At 39.7% G+C, this 22,435-nt stretch overlaps 1 protein-coding gene across 1 annotated transcript in view; it reads right to left on the minus strand.

The window, feature by feature from the left end:
• Nucleotides 1–22,435, minus strand: part of LOC131552409 (inactive phospholipase D5) — a 51,272-nt gene that overhangs the window by 25,203 nt on the left and 3,634 nt on the right. The window contains exon 2 of the mRNA XM_058796179.1: nucleotides 1,224–1,354. Within this exon, the coding sequence (XP_058652162.1) occupies nucleotides 1,224–1,354 (131 nt within the window). The remainder of the gene's footprint in view (nucleotides 1–1,223; nucleotides 1,355–22,435) is intronic.

Raw genomic sequence — 22,435 nt, forward strand, 5'->3', positions numbered from 1 at the left:
TCTCTGTTCTGCTCATCAGACAAATCACATGCACAACTTAATAGATAGTAGCTGTGATGTTAGTGGATGTGTCCAGCTGAATGCATTTCACAGAATTTAGAAAAGCTCTCAGAATTGTGCATCATTTTGCAGAGCGACAACATCCTCTGGCTTAATAGCAGCCCAGTATGGTGCTATATTGTAATATAATCATTGGCAACTTTGTCTTAATGACCAATATGCTATTTTAGAAGACTTTTGCCCCAAGGAGTCCTTTCATAGGATCCATACACATACAGCTTTGTACCAACATTATATATTAGATGTATATTGCTCTAAAGAGTGCAGTTTGTCTTTGCTATTGTCAGCTTTGTCCTCTATGTTGTGTTCAAATTTTTCCAATTAGTTTATTTATGTTTCCTTTGTCAAACAGTCAGCTCCATTTGTATAAGCACTATATTCGTATAGCATCCTTCATTAATATCAACAAGCAGTCCAGTCTTGCATCTATGAAAAAATCCTTTTTAACTTAGTACTGCAGGATTATGTGCAGCAGACACCGGCTCATCCACATTACTGCTGCTTAAAGACTGTTTTGTGACTCTGTTCCCATTTCCTCATTACATACAGCATGTGCCAAGATAACAAAAAATTGTTTAAAAATTTCAATAACATCTACACACAATTTAAATGCATTCATGAATAATACACGTGGATAAATACTATATATTAATATAAATATTTCAAGGTCCATTCAAAATTAATTGAAAGTGGCCATAACAACAACAACAACAACACCAACAATAATAAAAGAATGCATGGCATAACCTGCAAAAATACAGATTACTGGGCATAAATGCAGACCGGATATACATTTGCATAGCTGACTCTAGGAAATTTGGAAAGATTTGAACTGCTAAAAAGTAAGATTTTTTTACCTCTTTCTTTCTTTCTTTTTACCCAGTTAAAATATCTAACAATCTTTAAAAACAAGATTAATTCAAGATTTTTGCCACTTTTTCATTAAAAATAAATGTGTCAATACTGTAATTGAAAATAAACTTGTAAAGACACATTCTCTGAATATAGATAATATTGTGAATCAATAAAATTATACAATTAGGTTAAGCAAAGTTAAGCAGAATTAAAAAAAATACTAAATTGTTCCAATACGCTTTATTTCAGGCTATTCAGACAATGAGTCTATTGTCACGTGTTAGGTGTGATGGGTGAGTTTTGCTTACCGGCAGGTACATTTTCCTTCAGCGATATCGTCCTCGTCATCCCCCCACACATCTACAGCAGAGAATATTAGTGCTATCAGCACAGCACAGCAGCACACCAGCGCAAAGATCATAATGCATTTGTGCTGAGACTGCAAAAAACAAGAGGAAGAAGCAAAAACACTCATTCAGAGCTAGAATTTGAATATGGACAGCTGCTTTGCCTTTGGAGATAGACATTTAAACCCTGGCTATATGCAGAAGGAAACAATTCAGTTATAATTTGAAAGTCTATCTATGCATATCCATGCATGTACAAGTGTAAAAGAGTGGTTAGTATCTAAATCTACCTGCTGTTGTGCAGTGTTGGGGGTAACAAGTTACGTAATCAGATTACTTTTTTCAAGTAACTAGTAAAGTAACGCATTACTTTTTAGTTTACAATAAAATATCTGAGTTACTTTTTCAAATAGGTAATGCAAGTTACTTTCTTTGTCCATGTATTGACTGACAGCTCTGGTGTTGCCATGTTGAGAGAAATCGTAAAGTAAGTGCAGAGGCGTTGTGTGTGAACATGATCTTACTGTAGTTCTAGACTAATCTGAACATGCATTTATTCATCTCACCTGCACAAAAACAGATTCAGTATTCCTCAAAATTAATGAAAACAGTGTGATGCAAACCTGCAATAATTAAATGTAGTAAAGAACACAAATTTCTTTTATGCATTTAATCCCATTTTATTAACCAATATCTTTGCTGCCGACCTTCGATGATCCAATTGAACCATACTAATAAGCAAAAGTGACTTACACATGACATTTTTTTTTGCTGAAGAGTGTTGAACTTTCTTCTCCTGCATTCTATGCTTCATGCAATCCAGAATGGCTGAGGCTTATTCATTTCACTTTTGGTGTGAAAAGGCCTTTACATGACTTATACTGTCTTTTTACGCGTCATGTTGCATTGTGCCGCGTAAACATGACCATGTCTGCATTTGTGATTGGGGAGGGGGGGGTTGTTGGTCTCCCCCCTCCATACAGATCATGTTCCAAATGAACCGAAAGAAGAAGAACCCCCCTCGGTAGAAATCGTGATCGCGTCCCCGGTAGAGCCCTGCACAGGCTTCAAACTTAGGCCCTAGCCGAGACGCTCAGCCCTAACCCGGCACGTGTCCAACAGTTTAACAGAATTACCGGCCCGAGTCAAGCCCGTCTTTTTTTTTATTAAGTTAATTTAGAAAAACGTTTGGAGCATGTTTTTGTTCGTTAAATAAGTTTTTTCTTTCTTAAAGTAGCGACCAAGCGGCCAGCTGCAGACCGGCAGGCTGCTCATAGCCTATATGTTTGGTCAATTTAGCCTTCTCAAATCATCACGACTTGCCTAAAATAAAATCTCTAGATATACTAAAACAGTTCAAGCATATAACAATGTTTAAACGTTAAACCTAGATAAATGTGCGCTGCATCCAATAGTCTGTGCGGAGAGTGGAAGCTAAAGCGCAGGACATGGAGGCACCAGCGCAATCAATTGCATTTTTTTCAGTGGAAACACCTTATGCTGTAATTTTTGCTCATAAAGGTAAGAGTAATACATCATTCGGAACTGTAAAGGGTCTACTTTTATTTGTGTGCGCTCACAAATCAAAAAAGAAAACAATGATGCGTGCTTTTAAGAAAACAATGCGCTTTCTGCCATCTCGTCTTGAACAGGAGCGCTTCACAAAAATGAACCGAAAGTCAGCGAATACATGCCTCACAGACATGATAAATATATCTATAGAAAGCTTTAAATTACTACTTAACGAAATAAATCAAATCGATAACAAAAACTCTTTCATTATAATCCGTGAAGATGCACTTCTCTCTAAAGGCATGTCTAATGAGGAGACGGTGAGTCAGGATCATCATCTTCATCTTTGCGACACTGACACTGAAAACACTAGTAAATAATATTTAGTAGTAAATAATTTCAATATCTCCTTACTATTTCCCCCGGACACATTCATGGTAATTACTTTTGCTGGGGCTTTGCGGCAAGCTTCAGCGTATTGCGTGTATCTGAATGCAGAACTCTCCAGCTGCGCTGACGGCGCGCTCTCTGCTGTTGCGGGACACTAAACACTGTTGAGCCGCTCTTCACAGTCTCGACTCGGTCTTGTGTTGTTTCCACCAGCGCGGCAATTTTTTTCATCACTAAATTGATGGATGTCTAAAATATAAAAATAAGGAGAAAACAGGCCTAAAACAGGCCCAAGGCCCGGCCCGTATATATAACTATAACGTGAAAAATGGCCCGAAGCCCAGCCCTAGAGGCGGAAAAAAGTCGGGGCCGTCAGGCCCGGGCTGAAATGCAGGCAAATCACATTTCCCCCTCAGGGGGCCCCCCCAGCGTCGGGCCCTTACAAAGCTACTGATACTTTAAATAAATCTGCATCATTTATCTTTTTGATCTATCATTAAAAAAATACACAAAATTATAACCTTTCATTGAAGTAAAACAATGGAAACTGGGGGGAATTTCTTTTTTTTTTTTTCTCTAGTTCACATTATCGCCACAGTTTTTGGTACCCAATTATTGCAACGTCCTTTTCCCAAGATAACAGCTCTGAGTTTTCTCCTATAATGCCTGATGAGTTTGGAGAACACCTGACAAGAGATAAGAGACCATTCCTTCATCCAGAATCAATCCAGACCCTTTAAATTCCCAGCTCCATGTTAGTGCTTCTTCTCTTCAGTTCACCCACTCATTTTCTATAGGGTTAAGGTCAGAGGACTGGGATGGATGTGGCAGAAGCTTAATTTTTTTTCATTCAGTGACACATTTTTGTGTTGATTTTGATGTTTGTTTTGGATCATTGTCTTGATGGAAGATCCAAACATGGTCCATTATAAGATTTCTAACAGAAGCAGTCAGGTTTAGATTTTTTATCTGTTAGTATTTGATAGAATCCATGATGCCATGTATCTGAACAAGACTTCCAGGACCTCCGGCAGAAAAACAGGCCCACAACAGCAGTATATTTAAACGTGGACATGGAGTAATTTTTAGCCCTGTTTGCACCAAACCCATCTGGTGGGTTTGCTGACAAAAAGCTCTTTTTTTATGTTTCATCTGACCATAGAAGCCAGTGCCATTTGAAGTTCCAGTCCTGTCTGACAACTGAATATGCGAGATTGTTTTTGAATGAGCCAGTAATGTTTTCTTGAAACCCATTTGAACAGCATGTGGTGATGTAGGGGGATGTTTGGTATATTTTTAAGATTCAACTAATCTCTGCAATTCTTCAGCTGTAATCCTCTGAGAATCTTTGGTCACTCAAACTCTCCTCCTCAGCATGCATTAGGATGATATAGACACACGTCCTCTTCTAGGCAGATTTGTAACATCTTTAGTTGATTGGAACTTCTTAATTATTGCCCTGACGGTGGAAATGGGGATTTTTATGCTCAATGGAGATGCTCATATTTACCAAGGGGGCCAATATTAGTGAATGCACTGTCTGTCTCTTGTGTCCCAGTTTTCCCTAGGTCCCAGTCTTTGCCATGGGTCCCTCATTCTTCTGGTCCGCCGTGGTCGTCTTCAGTCTCGCTTTAGTGGTTGTCCGTCTTGTCTGCTCAGCTTAGGTGGTCTTCTGCTCCGTGTGCTCCACCGTGGTGGTCTTCTGTCCTGCTCTGGTGGTCTTCTACTCCGCCGTGGGGATCTTTGGACCCATCTGCTCTGCTGTGGTGGCCCTCAGCTCCACCTGCCCTACCGGTTCCGCCTCATTTCCCTGCTCCGCCAGTCCTGCCTCAGTCCCAAGTTCCTGCACCTCTACATGGACCTGGCCCTCCATCCCTCCCCCTGTTCTGCCGCCGCTCCGCCGCCGCTCCACCGCCCTCCTGGATTGTATAATATTTGGACCATCTGGAAGCCGCTCCTTTGGGGGGGGGGGGACTCTGTCATGAATCCTGTCTGTGGTGTTCGGTCTGCTCGCCACCAGAGGTCGCCTTCCGATTACACTGACTCTCACACTACAGAAAGTGTTACACGTCACCCTGGGCTACATTTCCCATGCTTCATTGCACTGATTGCAGTCTCACCTGCAGGCAATCATACACACTTGAAATACGAGGCCCTAACCACTATTCAGGGCCGAGTATTGTTTAGCTTCGTCTAGTTTCTCCTGTCTTAGTTCCGAGTCGTATCTAGTCTTGTTCTTTGCCAGATTTCCTTTGTTTAGATCCTAGCCTGTGTATCTTGATTCTGTGTTCTTTGCCTACCCTGGATTTGCCTACACCTTCAACTCAACCTTGCCAAGACAGAACTGCTTGTGGTTCCATCAAACCCATCACTTCATCACAATATCTGAATCCAGCAAGTGCATCAACCATAACTCCTTCTAGGACAGTCAGAAACCTTGGAGTTATAATTGATGATCAGCTGAACTTCACAGACCACATTGCTAAAACTACCCGGTCCTGCAGATTTGCTTTATACAACATTAGGAAGATCAGGCCCTTTCTTTCAGAACATGCTTCACAACTTCTTGTTCAAGCTCTTATTCTGTCCACTCTGAACTATTGCAATACTCTCTTGGCAGGTCTTCCAGCTAGTTCAAACCTCTGCAGCTAATCCAGAACATGGCAGCAAGATTAGTCTTTAACAAGCCGAAAAGAGCTCATGTCACACCTCTGTTCATCAATTCGCACTGGCTATCAATAGTCACTCACATAAAAGGCTACAACACAACCACTGGCTCTGCACCCCTTTAGCTAAATTCAATACTTCAGACTTATGTGCCCTCCAGAAGTTTGCGTTCTGCACATTACATTATAGTGCCATCCAAAAGAGGCAAAAAAAAATTTAAAATCGCTTTCACAGACTTTCACCTGAACTATTCCCAGCTGGTGGAATGACCTGCCCAACTCAATCCAAGCAGCTGAGTCTTTAGCCATCTTTCATATGTTTTTCCAGTAATGCCATTAATTTAAATACATTCTGTTCTGCAGTGAGTTGCAGAATGATGTAACAACTACCAACTACTGGTTCAGAGCTAATGAGAAAAAAAGATTTCCTTTTAATGGTGGCTTCCAGAAGCTGAATTATTGTGGAATTGAACAGCCAGTCTCTTTATTTACAGTCATTCCGCCAACTCATGTGTAGCTATAAATAATAGAAAGCTATTATGCCACCAGAACTATATGATTATTGGTGATCAACAATGCAGTACAATGTAAAAGTACAAAGAGCCCAGATTCAACAGCTACTAATAAATAATTTACTCCTTTAACACAGCTGCCTCTGTGCTTTGAATGGCTCTAAATAAGAAATGTAAAATATCTTCACAGGTTTTAGGGGTAAACTAAACAGAACTTTGAGGCAATGTGTATTTCTATTAATTCACTCTGAGAAATATTTTGTTCCTGCAGCTTTGACTGCATGCTGACAATTACTGAGAGAATCTCTTAAATTTTTATAGGAGATTTGCAGCTTGTCTCTCTTCCTCGTATTAAGTTTTTCTACAGATTTGCCTTAGAGCAGTATTACTGTAGCATGACTGAGGCTGAGATTCAGGATGTTTAAGTCTGAGTAGGGCAAAATCATTCATAATGTTCAAGCATGCAGAATTAAATTACAACCCTTATCTCCTCTGTGCCTCAATAATAATAGATAGTGGGAAAGCTACATTAGCCTCCGCAAAATAAATAAATAAAATAAAAATAAAATAATAAATGTAAAATATTATTATGACATTTTTGTTAATCTTACATTGATTGATTGTATTCAAAAATGACCTACTGTTTTGTGATAGTTTAATGACTAATTAGACTTATTCACGTTACGTCTGTGTGTGTGGAACATAGCAGACTCAGGGAAAGCAGAGGCATCCATTTGCAGAGATTTATTTTTAGCAACAGGCCAGGGCAAATCACAGTCTTTTAATCTGGGTAACACAGTCCAGGTCAAACACCAAGAAAACTGTCCAATCTGTAAACTAAATCCAAAAACACACATCCAAGAGGGTAAACAATGAGACAAGTCAGATAATCCAGAAACAAGGCAAGACACATCAATGAAAAATATCAGATTTGCAGACCAGGCAAACAATACTTCACAAAGTGCAAATGGATGTCACAGTCTGTGTGTGTGTGTGTGTGTGTGTGTGTGTGTAAGGGTTTGGCCTACATAATGAGGGTTAGGCTTGTGTCCTCATAATATACATAGTTTGTACTTAGGTTTCAGAACTGTTTACCTCCATTATGAGGACATACAGTAACATTTAAGAAAAATGCAAAATGTTTTCTGTGAGGCTTATGTTTAGAGTTAGGGAACAGAAAATATGAAATATCATTAGTTCAGTTTAAATACCATTATGCCTTAAGAAGTTCCTCATAAATCCATGTAACACAATGCTTTGATGAAACGCAAAATGATTTTCTCTTTATTTCTGACATATCTGCTCTGTATGTTAAGCATGTTCGTTCTAACTAATATATACAACCAGAGCAACATATGCTTCATTGAGGGACAAGCTTGGTAGAAGAAGACTGTCTGCCTCAAAGCAGGTTATTGACTTAAGGCTGGAAGCTTGTGATCAATAAGTCAATTAAAGCTGCATTAGACCAGACATGGGATCCAGTGCTTGAGCTGAACTTCGTTGCAAGGCCACAAACTCCAGAGCACACATCACAAAATCACCACTGTGGAACACAATGTGCAGAATGTCACGGCTGTCATGAGGAAACTGTGAAGCACAGATTTTAGTGGTTTTTCTCTACCATGATCTTCACCAGGGACGATTCTAGGATTTTTTAAATGGGGTGGCACAGGGGGGACCTAGACCTAGCCGGGGGGTGGGAATAGGAAAATATACATAGGAAAAGTCATGTAAAAGTCACATAAAAATGGCATTGCACAAGTGCCAAGACAACTCATCTCTCTTTTTATAAATAAAAACCACTGATCAGACAATACTTGTTCCCAACTTTTATTGTCCAAACGGATGGTGTGTGTGTGTGTTTGTGTCTAGTGAACTTTTTGTAAAAAATGTTCATATTCTGACTTTCACCCGTTGCTGAAGATACAGGTGCATCTCAATAAATTAGAATGTCGTGGAAAAGTTAATTTATTTCAGTAATTCAACTCAAATTGTGAAACTTAAAAAAATGTATTCAATGCACACAGACTGAAGTAGTTTAAGTCTTTGGTTCTGATTTGGTGATGATTTTGGCTCACATTTAACAAAAACCCACCAATTCACTATCTCAACAAATTAGAATACTTCATAAGACCAATAAAAAAAACATTTTTAGTGAATTGTTGGCCTTCTGGAAAGTATGTTCATTTACTGTATATGTACTCAATACTTGGTAGGGGCTCCTTTTGCTTTAATTACTGCCTCAATTCGGCGTGGCGTGGAGGTGATCAGTTTGTGGCACTGCTGAGGTGGTATGGAAGCCCATGTTTCTTTGACAGTGGCCTTCAGCTCATCTGCATTTTTTGGTCTCTTGTTTCTGATTTTCCTCTTGACAATACCCCATAGATTCTCTATGGGGTTCAGGTCTGGTGAGTTTGCTGGCCAGTCAAGCACACCAACACCATGGTCATTTAACCAACTTTTGGTGCTTTTGGCAGTGCGGGCAGGTGCCAAATCCTGCTGGAAAATGAAATCAGCATCTTTAAAAAGCTGGTCAGCAGAAGGAAGCATGAAGTGCTCCAAAATTTCTTGGTAAACGGGTGCAGTGACTTTGGTTTTCAAAAAACACAATGGACCAACACCAGCAGATGACATTGCACCCCAAATCATCACAGACTGTGGAAACTTAACACTGGACTTCAAGCAACTTGGGCTATGAGCTTCTCCACCCTTCCTCCAGACTCTAGGACCTTGGTTTCCAAATGAAATACAAAACTTGCTCTCATCTGAAAAGAGGACTTTGGACCACTGGGCAACAGTCCAGTTCTTCTTCTCCTTAGCCCAGGTAAGACACCTCTGACGTTGTCTGTGGTTCAGAAGTGGCTTAACAAGAGGAATACGACAACTGTAGCCAAATTCCTCGACACGTCTGTGTGTGGTGGCTCTTGATGCCTTGACCCCAGCCTCAGTCCATTCTTTGTGAAGTTCACCCAAATTCTTGAATGGATTTTGCTTGACAATCCTCATAATGCTGTGGTTCTCTCGGTTGGTTGTGCATCTTTTTCTTCCACACTTTTTCCTTCCACTCAACTTTCTGTTAACATGCTTGGATACAGCACTCTGTGAACAGCCAGCTTCTTTGGCAATGAATGTTTGTGGCTTACCCTCCTTGTGAAGGGTGTCAATGATTGTCTTCTGGACAACTGTCAGATCAGCAGTCTTCCCTGTGATTGTGTAGCCTAGTGAACCAAACTGAGAGACCATTTTGAAGGCTCAGGAAACCTTTGCAGGTGTTTTGAGTTGATTAGCTGATTAGCATGTCACCATATTCTAATTTGTTGAGATAGTGAATTGGTGGGTTTTTGTTAAATGTGAGCCAAAATCATCACAATTAAAAGAACCAAAGACTTAAACTACTTCAGTCTGTGTGCATTGAATTTATTTAATACACGAGTTTCACAATTTGAGTTGAATTACTGAAATAAATGAACTTTTCCACGACATTCTAATTTATTGAGATGCACTTGTAGATGGCTGCTGGTGTAGTCCTCACTGGCCCTCTCTGGCTGGCTCTGACCTGCTAATTTGTTGGCCAACTTGACCCTGCCGGGTGGATTGGCTCTGACCTGCACTGCACTACCTGTCTTTGACATGGTTTCTTCTCGAAGAAACCTTGAATGTATTGCTGCTGTTGTCCCCTTTTAATTTTTTACACAAAATTCTGTCTAGAAAAAAAAACAAAACAAACAAACAAACAAAACCTTAATCATCAAATAGTATATTTAATAGCCATATTCTCATCTGATTAAAGACAAAATCATTTAAATGTGAAGCTGTTCTTGGACATAGCAAACAAAAATAAAAAATACAAGTTTATTGTTTATTCAATACAAACAGGTGTTTACTATTCTACATCTTAAAATTCCAAGTGTCAGAACGCTAACATTATTAAACCCAATATTTTAGCGTTTACACGTTACTGCAGACTATTGACAGATATTTTGAGGAGGGCCAGTACCACCCCGTGCCCCCCCTCTAGACACGCCCCTGGACCTCAATTGACTCCACCATAGAGGTCTCCTGCTCCTCTGTGCCCCTCGCCTCAACACTTCTTCCACTCCTCCTTGCAAATGTAATAATTAACATAACTGTAAAACTGTATAATGCAACCAGTCCCAGTTCTTTGGGGGTGTTTGAGGATGCTAAATACATCTGAGAACCCTCAGATGAAATTATTTATAGCATACATGCAAACCACATTTCACTGCCAATAGATATGCACAAATTCACAAAATGAATGCATAAATACAATCTTTCCAATCAGAATCCATGTAATGGCAAATGGCGTTTGATTTGTTGTGTCCTACATTTGCAAGCATGATGCACATAGGTCTGCCTATCTCATTATTGTTCTCCACTTGTTGCGTGGAGTGCGTCACACTCAGGAAATGCATTAGCTGACTTTGAGAGACTTGGCTTTGCAGTAACCTTAAATATGAATTGTTCATGTTGCACAAGGAATAATTATCTTTTGGATGTATTCTCTTTTTGGCTGAAGAAAGCCCAAACTACCATAGTGCAAGACACTCATTGGAGTAATAAATGAAGTTTATGAAGTTAACTGGACCTTAGTTAATATGAAAGACGCCGGACAAAAATTATTGATATGAGAGATGTTTAACATATGCCAACTGAAACAATGAAAAAGAAGAAACCAATATTACTGTGTGTATGTTCTCAAAATAACATATAGAAGGGTGTGTGTGTGTGTGGGCATGCATCACCGTTTAATTTGTTTAGCTTGTTTAGCTTAAAAACACAAAGAATATAAACATTTATAAATATCAGAGACCAAATAAGAATCAGGACCATTCTTTGCCTTTAGCATATTTTCAGTGCTTTTTGGTGTTCATGTAGGGGCACACTGCTGCACTGCTCATGCAGAACAGCCTCAAGCTCTTTGAGAGATGATGTGGAGTTCAGTGCTCCAGAATGCCTTGATCTCTTCCTAGTGCTCATAAAGCCACTCCTGCATCTAAACATTTTGAATGCATTATCATCCTTGAACAGTACAGCAAAACTAGCAACCCCCGAGTACACTCCCAAAGTGTCCAATACTGCTGCATGTTCAAGATCTCTGCTGCTATACAACGTTTGTTTACCAACACAGCCAGTAAGTGTGTTTTCAGTTTTTTTGCATATATTTTTTAGTAAATTTAGAATAAATTTTATCATGATTTTCTTTAGTCAATCATGATTTGTTTTTATGATTACCTTATTAAACGTATATGTGTTGTTTTTTACGTCAAATATTTACATTTAATCAATTAATTGAATCAAGCAAGTCACCTTTATATAGCACTTTATACAAAACAGATTGTGTCAAAGCCACTTTACAGTGTTAAACAGGAAAATAGTGTATCAATAATGCAAACAAAATTCAATTCTGCTGTAAAGCAGCTCTAAAAAGAGGATTTTTCAGTTAAAGTCAGTTCATTGTTGATTCAGTGATGTCATCGTCCAGCTCAGTTCAGTTCTCTTCCAATAGTATCTGTTGACAGTCCGAGTTTTTAAAGGTGCAAGTGTATCAAGCACAGTATAATAGAAAACCAGGTCGTCTGGAGTAGAAAAGGCATCTCTCCTGAAGAAATGATCAAGTCCATCAGAAGGAGCAGACAGATCGATCATATTCCGAAATGAGATGGAACGATCCATGTTGATTTTTCCAACCAGCAAGTTAACATTGAATTATATTTTACCTTGTGATCTGATATGGGCGGGTCCATTACAAGACAGTTAAAAAGGAGTTACACTAGAGCAACAAATAAGATCAAGAATATGGACTTAATAATGAGTAGGTAAATCAGCAAATTTTTGTTTCAGAACTATCAAGGCATGATATAAAATCCCTGGTGAGAGTGTTATTGACAATGTCCACGTGAATATTAAAATCACCCAACATAATAACTTTGTAAGATGCAGAACGCAGTAAAGTTAAAAATACAGAGAACTCATGGAAAAATCAGTATTGTTTCTGGGTGGATGATAAACAGTGGTTACAACAGTAGGAACAGGCCCATTAATTTGTAAAACAATGGACTCAAATGATTAATACAAAGGCACAGTTATGGAAGAGACTTTCCATTTCTCATTTTAATGTATAGTAAGTCATCCTGCTCGGCCAGAGGCACGGGGGTTGAGAGGTGTAAACAAACCTGGGAGGAACAGTTTAAGTTACAAGAAATCATGAGGATGTTACCATGTTTCAGTCAAACAGAGGACTTATTATCGTCCAGAAGATCATAAATAAGAGGTCCTTTGTTTGTCAACGAGCGAGTATTGAATAAACAAAAAGTGAGATCGTTCAAATTAGAGTCCTGCGCGGGACTGTTTTCTTGATCCCGGTCCCGCTTAATTTCTGACCATTATCGCCCGCTCGCACAATGTGTGTGTCCCACTCTCACCCGCTCGCGCAATTTTTGTGTCCAGTCCCGCCCGCTCCCGCCATATTGTATAGGCCCCCTAATAGAATTTTCGTGCATCAGGGAGCTGCTATCAATATGCGGGGTATTTAAACCGCTATTGAATGAGTGCTTGTTGTTTCCTTTCACTTTCGATTTCGCGATCACACGCACTCTGTGTAAAGGAAGCATCTTACAACTCCTGACTCCTGCAGCTCGCCTTTTTCCAACAGAATTAGGCTACTTTTTTATATTTATTTATAAGGACAACACACATTAATCAACATTTCTTTTAAACTATTACTGTGGGATGATCCCCCAATTTTGACCCAACATTTGACAGAAATGCTTGTATTCAAACATTTTGCATTCTATATGATAGAACTGCGCTAGATGTTCAGTTTTGTTAAGGAGGGCCACTGCTGAGCTGTGGTTATGATCAATGTGCATAACAGTAACTGTAAAATATGTATTTTAGGTATGTAAACAACATTTTGAGTTATGATATTTGGGATAGGGTCATTGTGCTTCATTGGGCTGATTTTGACTGGAATGGACAAGTTTTGACACGCAGACCTGGCAATCCTGGCTGTAAAATGGAGCAGAGCAGACGTTTTCAGTTTAGTGTAGCGTACGTTTTCCATCTGAACTAAATTATTTTTATTTCTATTAAAATAAAAGCAAAATGACAGTTGTGGAGATGCCATGGCAGGCAAGTAATAGCCTATAATTTTGACCAAACACCTTGTATCTCCAACTACAACAGCAAGCCTAGTGTTTATGTAACTCCATTATTCTATATGCACCAAATTGTGGCTGTGGGACTGTGGGACAGTGGGACCCACGCAACATTTTTTTGACAGCCCGCAGTAAAGGTAAAACCTTTACCACCTTGACTTCTTTACCAGACACAGAATGCGCGACCAGAACGATCGTAGGACCTTCAAGGATCTGTGTCCTTGAAATATAGTACCGTCGATATCCACGATAGATGTACTTCTGCTAAGGATAATAGATAATATCTCATATCGCTATGAGAAAAATTCTGCCGCAGTATATTGAAATATCGCATTCACTGGATGGCAGATAAGATAAAGTATAATCCATGTAAGAATTCGACTGATCCACATTGTTGCAACAAACTCAAGGATAGCTCCACAAAGATGGAAGCATCGTCAGAAGCCATGATCAGAAGTGCAGGATCAACCAGTCCAATACACGTTTAAAAGTCACAAAGTTGTATATTTAAATTTTATTTTTATTTTTTTATTTTGGGAGGAGGGGTGTACCAGGGGTGTACCTGGTTGTGTACCAGTTTCAACCACACAGAACTAACCAATCAGAAATGCTTTTTATTCCATGCAATATTATTTCAGTCCTACCATGAAGTGAATTAAACAACCTCGAATGGTTGGCTGCATAGTGCTCAGGATGAACTCAGTCTGCCACAGCACCAGCTCACAACAGAGACACTTACTAGGTGAGAATTGTGGCAAAAGATGATCTAAAGATGGCCTGAGCATGAGGGGGCCAAAAGTCAAAAGTTTTGAAAGCTCACAAGAAAACAAAGCATTTAGTGCCCAACTGGCAGGGCATTGATGTGCTGGAGTCAGTAAGCAATGTGTTAAGCTCATTTAGGAATTCATAGATGCCTTGTCCTCCATCTTTTCAATAAAACCATTCTTGCGGAGGGAGAAAGTGACTACATTGTCCAAGGACATAAAAAAATAACCATTCTAACATAAGTGAAAAGTACTCTCTTGGCTTCACAAAGCTTCACTTCTTCCGATCCATGCTCTACAACTACCTGCATCAACAATGAAAAGGTGGATGCCATCAAAGACTAAAGTCCCTTTAAAGCAAGTCATGTCACTCGGCGGCCATCTTTGAAACACCACTTGGGCATGCAAGTGCAACTCCTATCTCTTTGAATGGGGAAACATCAAAGTCTCCAAAACTGTTCGCCAAACTTACGATTAAATTTCCTATTTGAAATCACCAATGAAATCTGACGACAACTGTATCATGTTGTTTATTTTGTTCAAATAGTGTTAAAAAAAGCTTATTTCTCGGGTTAGACCAGCCAGTGCGCATGCACAGTCCTGAGCGCACGTCTCAGAACACTGACTGTTTCTATAGCAACTGGGACTTCTAACGGCAGCTGCAGTGACGCGATGAATTTACAGATTAGGGATTGGCTCTTTTGCTCAGAAGGTGAGGCTTCGTTCAATAGAGCGGGCATACTGAGCATTGCATTTTTCCCCATTCAAAACTATACGAGTGACACTTCTCGGGTATTCTATAGTCTTTGCAAAGACAGAGCAGTAGAAGAGATCAAATCACTGCACGCAAAGAAAGAGGCAAACACCACTGACACTTCATCAACTCTTCCAAGAGCTGCAGAGCAGCAGCACCTGAACATGAGGTAAAAAGAAAAAAAGACTTTCAAAAAGCAGGAAAGCAGCAGCAGTACAGGAACTCTCTCTGACGAGGATACTATTAAAGTGGAAACATAAATCTGCTTACCTCAAGCTCTTATCCCTTCCTCTTTTGCCGCTTTTTTTCAGCATACATAAAAACTACAATTGCCAAAGTGTGATTCATCATGCTGTTTTGTTTACCATTAGCGCATGCTGATGATGTTTTATTGTTCTATAGTAACGTGCGTCGTAGCCTACGAGTCAATAGGTGTCATCATCGTATAGTCTACATGCATGTCATACCCAAGTTTATTAGATCCATGTCGCACAGTGTGATCTGCAATGATCTTATAGGTCTGCTAAAATCGTGCAGTGTGTAGAAGGCTTAATAAATGCATGCCTGAGATTACCTCCTGCCCCTCTTCATTATAGAAACTTTGGGAGCTGTGGTGGTGACTGCTCCGATCCTGAAGGAGTGTCTGGTATAGGCCTGGGGTCTAACCTGGTACAAATACATAGCTGCTTCAGCTTGGAGGCGAAACCATGAGCTGATCATGGATTTCCAATCCATTATAAGGAAGAACAGTACACTGATGAAAGCTTCTAGACCAAAAGGATTTCGGTCAGCCACTTCTCTGCAAATTATTTGTTACTGAATATCCAACCAAAACCTATGGAATGAGCTGCATCTATGAAGATTTCAAATGTTAAATGCGATTGATTGTTATAAAAGAAAAATAAGCCATTCCAATCAAGAAAAAGGCCCCAAAACAGCATGTCAGACTGACAGCCAGCATTGAGAGAAATTAGATCTTGCAGGTCTGAATCTGGTTTGGATAAATATAATAGTCTGGATATAAAAGTGTGAAGAGGCCTTTTGAAATGTGAGAAAAGTATGGAATGAATTTGAGACCAGCCAGGAAACCATGCAGGAGAACAAAATAATTTGGATGCTTAGAAAGATTGTTAGAAAGTCCTTGCATGTTGATTGGAAAAGATGGGTATTTATTAATTACCTGCAGGGCCAAATGGATCTGGGATGACTACAACCAATGCACAAATTTGCAACTAATGTAAGGATAAACATACTTGTACAAATTAATACAAATTTGAAAAAAAAAAAAAAAAACATTTGTGCTCATCTTTCCTGGAGTGCTAAAAGGAATCTTGGATGGATGAGAAGTAACTGATACAGTGTAAGGTGTGTCAGAACCAGCCTATCAGCAACGAAGAGTTTTCTAACTGAACTAGACATTAACAGAAATTCACAAAAACAAGGCAAATTTCACAGATTTACCAGTGCCGCATGGCAAAATATATCCTTTCTCTATCCCTGAACAGTAGGCCATGGAGGAGTTTACTGAAGAGGCACTCCAGCAGGGTTACATCCACCCTTCAATGTCCCCTACTGCTTCAAGTTTCTTCTTTGTGGCAAAGAAGGATGGAGGCTTGAGGCCTTGCATTGATTATCAGGCATTGAACAACTTTAGCAAGTTGGACCTCTGAAGTGCCTATAACCTTATGCAGATATATAAGGGGGTCAAGAGGAAGACTGCCTTTTTGACCCCTACAGGGCATTACAAGTATTGAGTCATGCTGTACGGCCTGGTCAACGCTCCACTGTGTTTCAAGATTTGATGCATGTAGTGCTCTGGAAGTACCTCTATCATTTTGTGTTGGTATACGTTGATAACATCTTGGTGTACTCCTGGAATATGGCCACACATTGCCAGCATGTTTTGGAGGTTCTTCAATGCCTTTGAGAATTTCAGCTCTTCCTAAAAGCCAAAAGTGCATGTTCCATCAACCACCAGTCAGTTCTTTGGTTACAACATCAGCAAAGACAGCATCTGGATAGACAAGGGGAAGGTTGAGATAGCCCACAACTGCCCCATCCCAACAACAATCAAGGTGTTACAACGTTTCCTCAGTTTTCTATCTTTGTTTCATAATTTTAATACCATCACTCATCCACTCACCAATCTCCTTAAAGGCCGGCCCAAATCCTGGACTCCAGGCACCACACAAGTCAATGGCTCAAAGAAGCATTTACCATTGCACTGCTTCTAAACTGCTCCGACTCAGAGAAGTCCTTCCTTGTGGAAGTCGATGCCTCTACAACTGGGGTATGAGCAGTCCTATCTCAACAGCAGGGGACACCACCAAAACTCCATCCGTGTGCCTTTATCTCCAAGAAGTTTACCCCAGTAGAGAGCTGCACACCGTAAAGTAGGCCCTGGAGAAATGGAGGCATTGGCTGGAGGGAACCCAGCATCCTTTCACTATTCTAACTGACCATAAGAATCTCAAGAATCTTCCTAAAGCTGAAAGCTCTCACCGCTGCAAGACTGTGGACATGAGAAGATTGTTCGGGTCATGCCATCTCAAAGAATCCTCGCCATCTTCTGTCTTGTAAGCTCCTCCCGTTGCCCATTCCTTGGTGTCCCTGGTCGTACCTAGGAGTGTATTTTATCACTGATCTGCCCTCTTTGGATGGTCATACTTGCATCCTCATTAGTGTAGATAGATTTGTCAAGACTTAGGGTCTCATTTATAAATGTTGCGTACACACAAAATGGGCATAGAAACATGCGTACACAATTTTCCATCCACATATCCGGATTTATAAAAAATAAACTTGGCGTAAATATGTACTCACCGAATGGACATTCTAGACCAGGGGTGTCAAACTCAGTTCCTGGAGGGCCGCAGCCCTGTAGAGTTTAGTTCCAACCCTGCTCCAACACACATACCATGTAGCTTTCAAATAAGCCTAAATGATTAGATTAGCTGGATCAGGTGTGTTTAATTAGGGTTGCATCTAAACTCTGCAAACTACAACTCTTTTAGTTTGTTTTCTCTCCTCATGTGTTTATTGACCTATTTTTCCCTTGATTGTCATTTGGTTCAGGTGTGTTTCATTAATTAGTCTCGTTTGGTTTGTGCATATAAGTTTCAGTCTGTTCAGTTTGTGTTGTCCAGTCTCGTCGATTGATACATGTGTTTCCTTCCTCCCTTGTGTGGATTATGCTTGTGTTTGGATTTATTAAAGACTTTACAATAAGGTTCATTAGTTAACATTAGTTAACAACATTAGTTAACATGAACTAAGCATGAACAATACTTCTACAGCATTTATTAATCTTAGTTAATGTTAATTTCAGCATTTACTAATGCATTATTAAAATCACAATTTGTGTTTGTTTGCATTAGTTAATGCACTGTGAAGTAACATGAACAAACAATGAACGACTGTATTTTTATTAATCTTTATTAACAAAGATTAATAAAGAGTGTAATTAATAGACTTTTATTTGGATGTACCCAGTCTTCAGTCATCATCTGAAATCTCTGCCTGTCCTGTTATGGCCAAGGAGGCCGTTTATGAACTGTCTGTCTGTACTGAACTGTCAACCTGTCTAGAATCGTCTGTCTGTCCTGTCCTGTCACGACCACGGAGGTCGTCCTCCTATCTGCTGCTCTCCCGGTGATGGGAGTTGCTATTTGGTGTGTGTGGGCAGCACACACCGTCCCAGAATCTCCGGATTATCCTGTACTATTGCCCAGCCTCCCTCTCCCACCTCCTCTCATGTGTCCTCTGCCATCTTCTGCCCCTTTGCCGCTGCTTACTGCCAGTAAGCCCCTCCCTCCATCAGCTCCACTGTGGGTTGCCTTCATGACTGCGGTCTGGGTCCTGCCTGGCTCCTCCTGCTCCTGCTCCCCCCTGTCTTCTCTCTGGCTCCTCCCTCCGTCTGATCCACCCTGGCTTCTTCTGTCTCTCTCTTGGCTCCTCCCTCCATCAGCTCCACCCTGGACTTTGTCTGTCATCCTCCTCCCAGGTGTCCGTCCTCCTGAACCTCCACCAGAATTCGCAAAGAGCTTGATTGACAGGCGATCTGACCAATCAGAACGGATATTATGTGCCGCTGCTGCTATCCGCCGGTCTATCTACGACCGGTCTCCATAGAAATCCTTCTTAAAATGGGGTAACAAAGATTGACTGAATTGAAACTTCTTCAATAAAACTAAATATAAATATGTGCAGAGGGTTAAGCTGTGCTGTTGTTGGCTGCCACAGTCATTGCTCACTTTCATTTTTAAGGTGAAATATTCCTTTCATTTTAAGTATGTGTTAAGTATATGTTATATAATGGTTATGTCAGGGCTCAACATTAAGGATTTTTTCTGCTGGCCCTGCCACAAAAAAATAAAATAGTTGCTGTTATCATTGCTTTTGATCTATGTTATCTTGTATTTCAATAAATAAGCTTATATGACTCCAATATTTTAGATACCCTTACATTTTACAATTCTCGATTTCAATTTTCATACCACAGCAAAAACCACTAGCTATACATAAATATATTCAAACATAGTTAAAACATTATTAAAGACAAGTGAACCTCCAGTAAATAAGAACACGTGAACAAATTACAAGTAATAGCACAATTAAATAACATTTGCATATTCTTCACTCTGCACCTTTATTTTTCATAGCCATTTGAAATTAGAGGCAACCACTGCATTTTAATGATGAATCAGTCAAAACAAAAATATGCAATCTTTGACTTACATTAGACTCTATAATTTCAAAATCTGAAGCAAAAACAGAATGGTCTGACTTTAGCTTTGTAAAATTATGCTGCATAAAACATTGCGCAAAACAGCAGATGGGCTGAGTGAGACGCAATTTCTCTCTCTGACAGCAGGTGGCGCTTAACAGCAATAATACAGCGTTTTCTTGGTTACCACTGTTAAACAAAGCAGCGCTGCGTGTATAGAGTGGGGGAACTATGACGTCACTTTGTAGGCGGATCGGTGGTTAGCATGAAACTGGTTCCTCGACAAAAAGCCAATGGGATTTTTCCATAGGCTTTTGGATAATCGCAAAAAATAAGCTCTGTGTTCAATCATAGTTGATGAAACGTACATGTTTTGTCTATCAAGATAATCTTCACAAAATAATATAACTTTGACGAATTCTGAAGCCAAAATAAAAGCGCCAGAACTGAAAAGCTAAACTTAGGCTATAAACGAACTACACCACCAAGGTCGCTCGCCTTCAGCGTCGCCACCAGCGCGCTCCCGACAACTGTTTCAAACTTATTTTTAACATTCAGTGAAAAGGATTTCGGGGCAAAGCAAAAAAAAAAACAGTGTCGAACAAAAATATAAAATGCGGGAAACTATTCATTGGTTCTTCTAAAATTAATTGTATTAAATTAATAAATTATACTACAACTGGAAAATACTGTAAATTGATAAACTGTTCGGCATCGGATTTAGCAGCTTGTTAGCAACCATCTTTTTTAAGAAACGTAACAGCTTAAAAAAATCATGAGTGTGCTGTGACTGGTGTGTTTTTAATGCCGTAGAATAAAACGTGAAAGTATCTTGAGCTTGTGTGAACTACGGACCTTATTTAAGGGATTTAACCAAAATCCCATTCAAAAAAACCATTAACTCTTGGACGATGGAGCCGGAAGCGCTAAAATGCACTCGCTTCCGGGTTTTCACCTAGAAAGTGACATCATAGTTCCCCCACTCTATTAACACTAATAATTAACATAATTTAAATGCACTTATATGGAGACAAGATGAAAAGAAATGTAAACTTTTCTGAAAACAGCCAGTTCCCTTCAGAAACTTTTTAATGTAAAATTCAACATTTGGATTTTCTTCCTATATTTTTTAGTGCATCATGAACAGTGATCTTGTTCTGTCTGCTACAGTATTTTTCTACTACAGTACGTCCAATAGCGTAATATTTCCACACAAATGGCATTTTGGAAAATGATTGCAGTGCAGTTTGTGCAAGCACAGAACAGAAGATAGTCTGAAATAAAACAAAAAATGACCGGTCGATCGGTGCATCTGTACTCCACTGTATAAATTAAATTAAATTTTGACAAAGGCTAATTTTGTATGTATTTACCATAGACTGTAGAAAAAAATGGAGGTAGTGTTCGTGACGTCACCCTTAGGTTTCTGAAGAATATTTTTGAAGCTCAAAGTGGGCAGAGACGGCCCTCGCCATCTTGACTGCACGTGTTGGTTTCAAGAGAGAGCCGGAAGTTGCAGCTTGGTATTTACCCATTCAGGCGGCTCGTGCACGTTTGAGACGCGGCAGTCTGTGAGCGTGCTGTTCACACATTCGCGCCCGAATGCTTTTTTATCGCTTGAACTTTTAAATTAACAAGGCTTAAAAACACATGCAAATGATAAACTTTCATGACGACACTGCAGTGGCCCGATCGGGAAAGTGACAAATCCATCTACTGTCCCGAACGTCCTTCACGCTGGCCCCGGGCCATAGGGCAGTCCTTATTGTCCAGCCCTTTATGTTCAGTTTAGTTCCTGTCTGTTATGAGCTCTCATTAGTTGCCATGGTTTCTGATTAGTTAATCCTTGTCCAGTTGTTCCCGTTTAGTTCCCTCATTTACCACATACTCCTTATTCTAGTCTATCCTTTGTTGGTTATTGTTTAGTGTTATGTTGTACTACATCTGTGTTCTCAGTAAAGTCTTCTTGGAAGTATGAATCCATGTTTGTATTCCTCATTCCTCTACAACCCATGACACTTACCTTTGTTGAACAGTCCGTTGTGAAATGTGATTTTTATTTTTCAGTCGCTCAGGCTCATCATTAAAAATAAACTTCCGCCAAACATTTCAATGCTTGGAACTTTAGGAAGGCTATGCAAAGTTTTTGAAGCAGCAGTTTCTTTACATCCACTGACTGAGCAATGTCTGAGTTTGACGGTCTTACTCGACATCTTCATGCAATAGCAGCATGGCTCCTGTGATTGATGGACAGACATGAGTTGTTCAGAACACTCCTCCTTGATTGCATACAATCACACATGTTAAGGGTTGTGTCGAGCAGAACCATGATATCACAATTCTCCACATTTCAAATCCGGCATTTCAGAAGGCTACAAAAGAATAATTCATATTTTAAACTGAGGAGTTAGTTTTGAGATCAGAAGCTTGCAGTATGTTTTTTATCATAGAGTAACCTCTCATATATCAAGAATCTTTTCATTCTCCATTTCATGACCCCTTTAAAAGAGCCCAGTGCTGAGTCAGAATGACTTTTTTTTTAATCCTAATGAACCCTAATAATAGCTTTTCTTTAATTTAATTAAATCTAAATTATTTTGCGTCCCATGTGAAAAAACCGTGCAGTTCAGTACACTTTATTTCAGTACAATTAGTACACTTCCATAATGTA

Source organism: Onychostoma macrolepis, chromosome 13 (genome assembly GCF_012432095.1).
Source record: "Onychostoma macrolepis isolate SWU-2019 chromosome 13, ASM1243209v1, whole genome shotgun sequence".
NCBI classification, from domain to species: domain Eukaryota; kingdom Metazoa; phylum Chordata; class Actinopteri; order Cypriniformes; family Cyprinidae; genus Onychostoma; species Onychostoma macrolepis.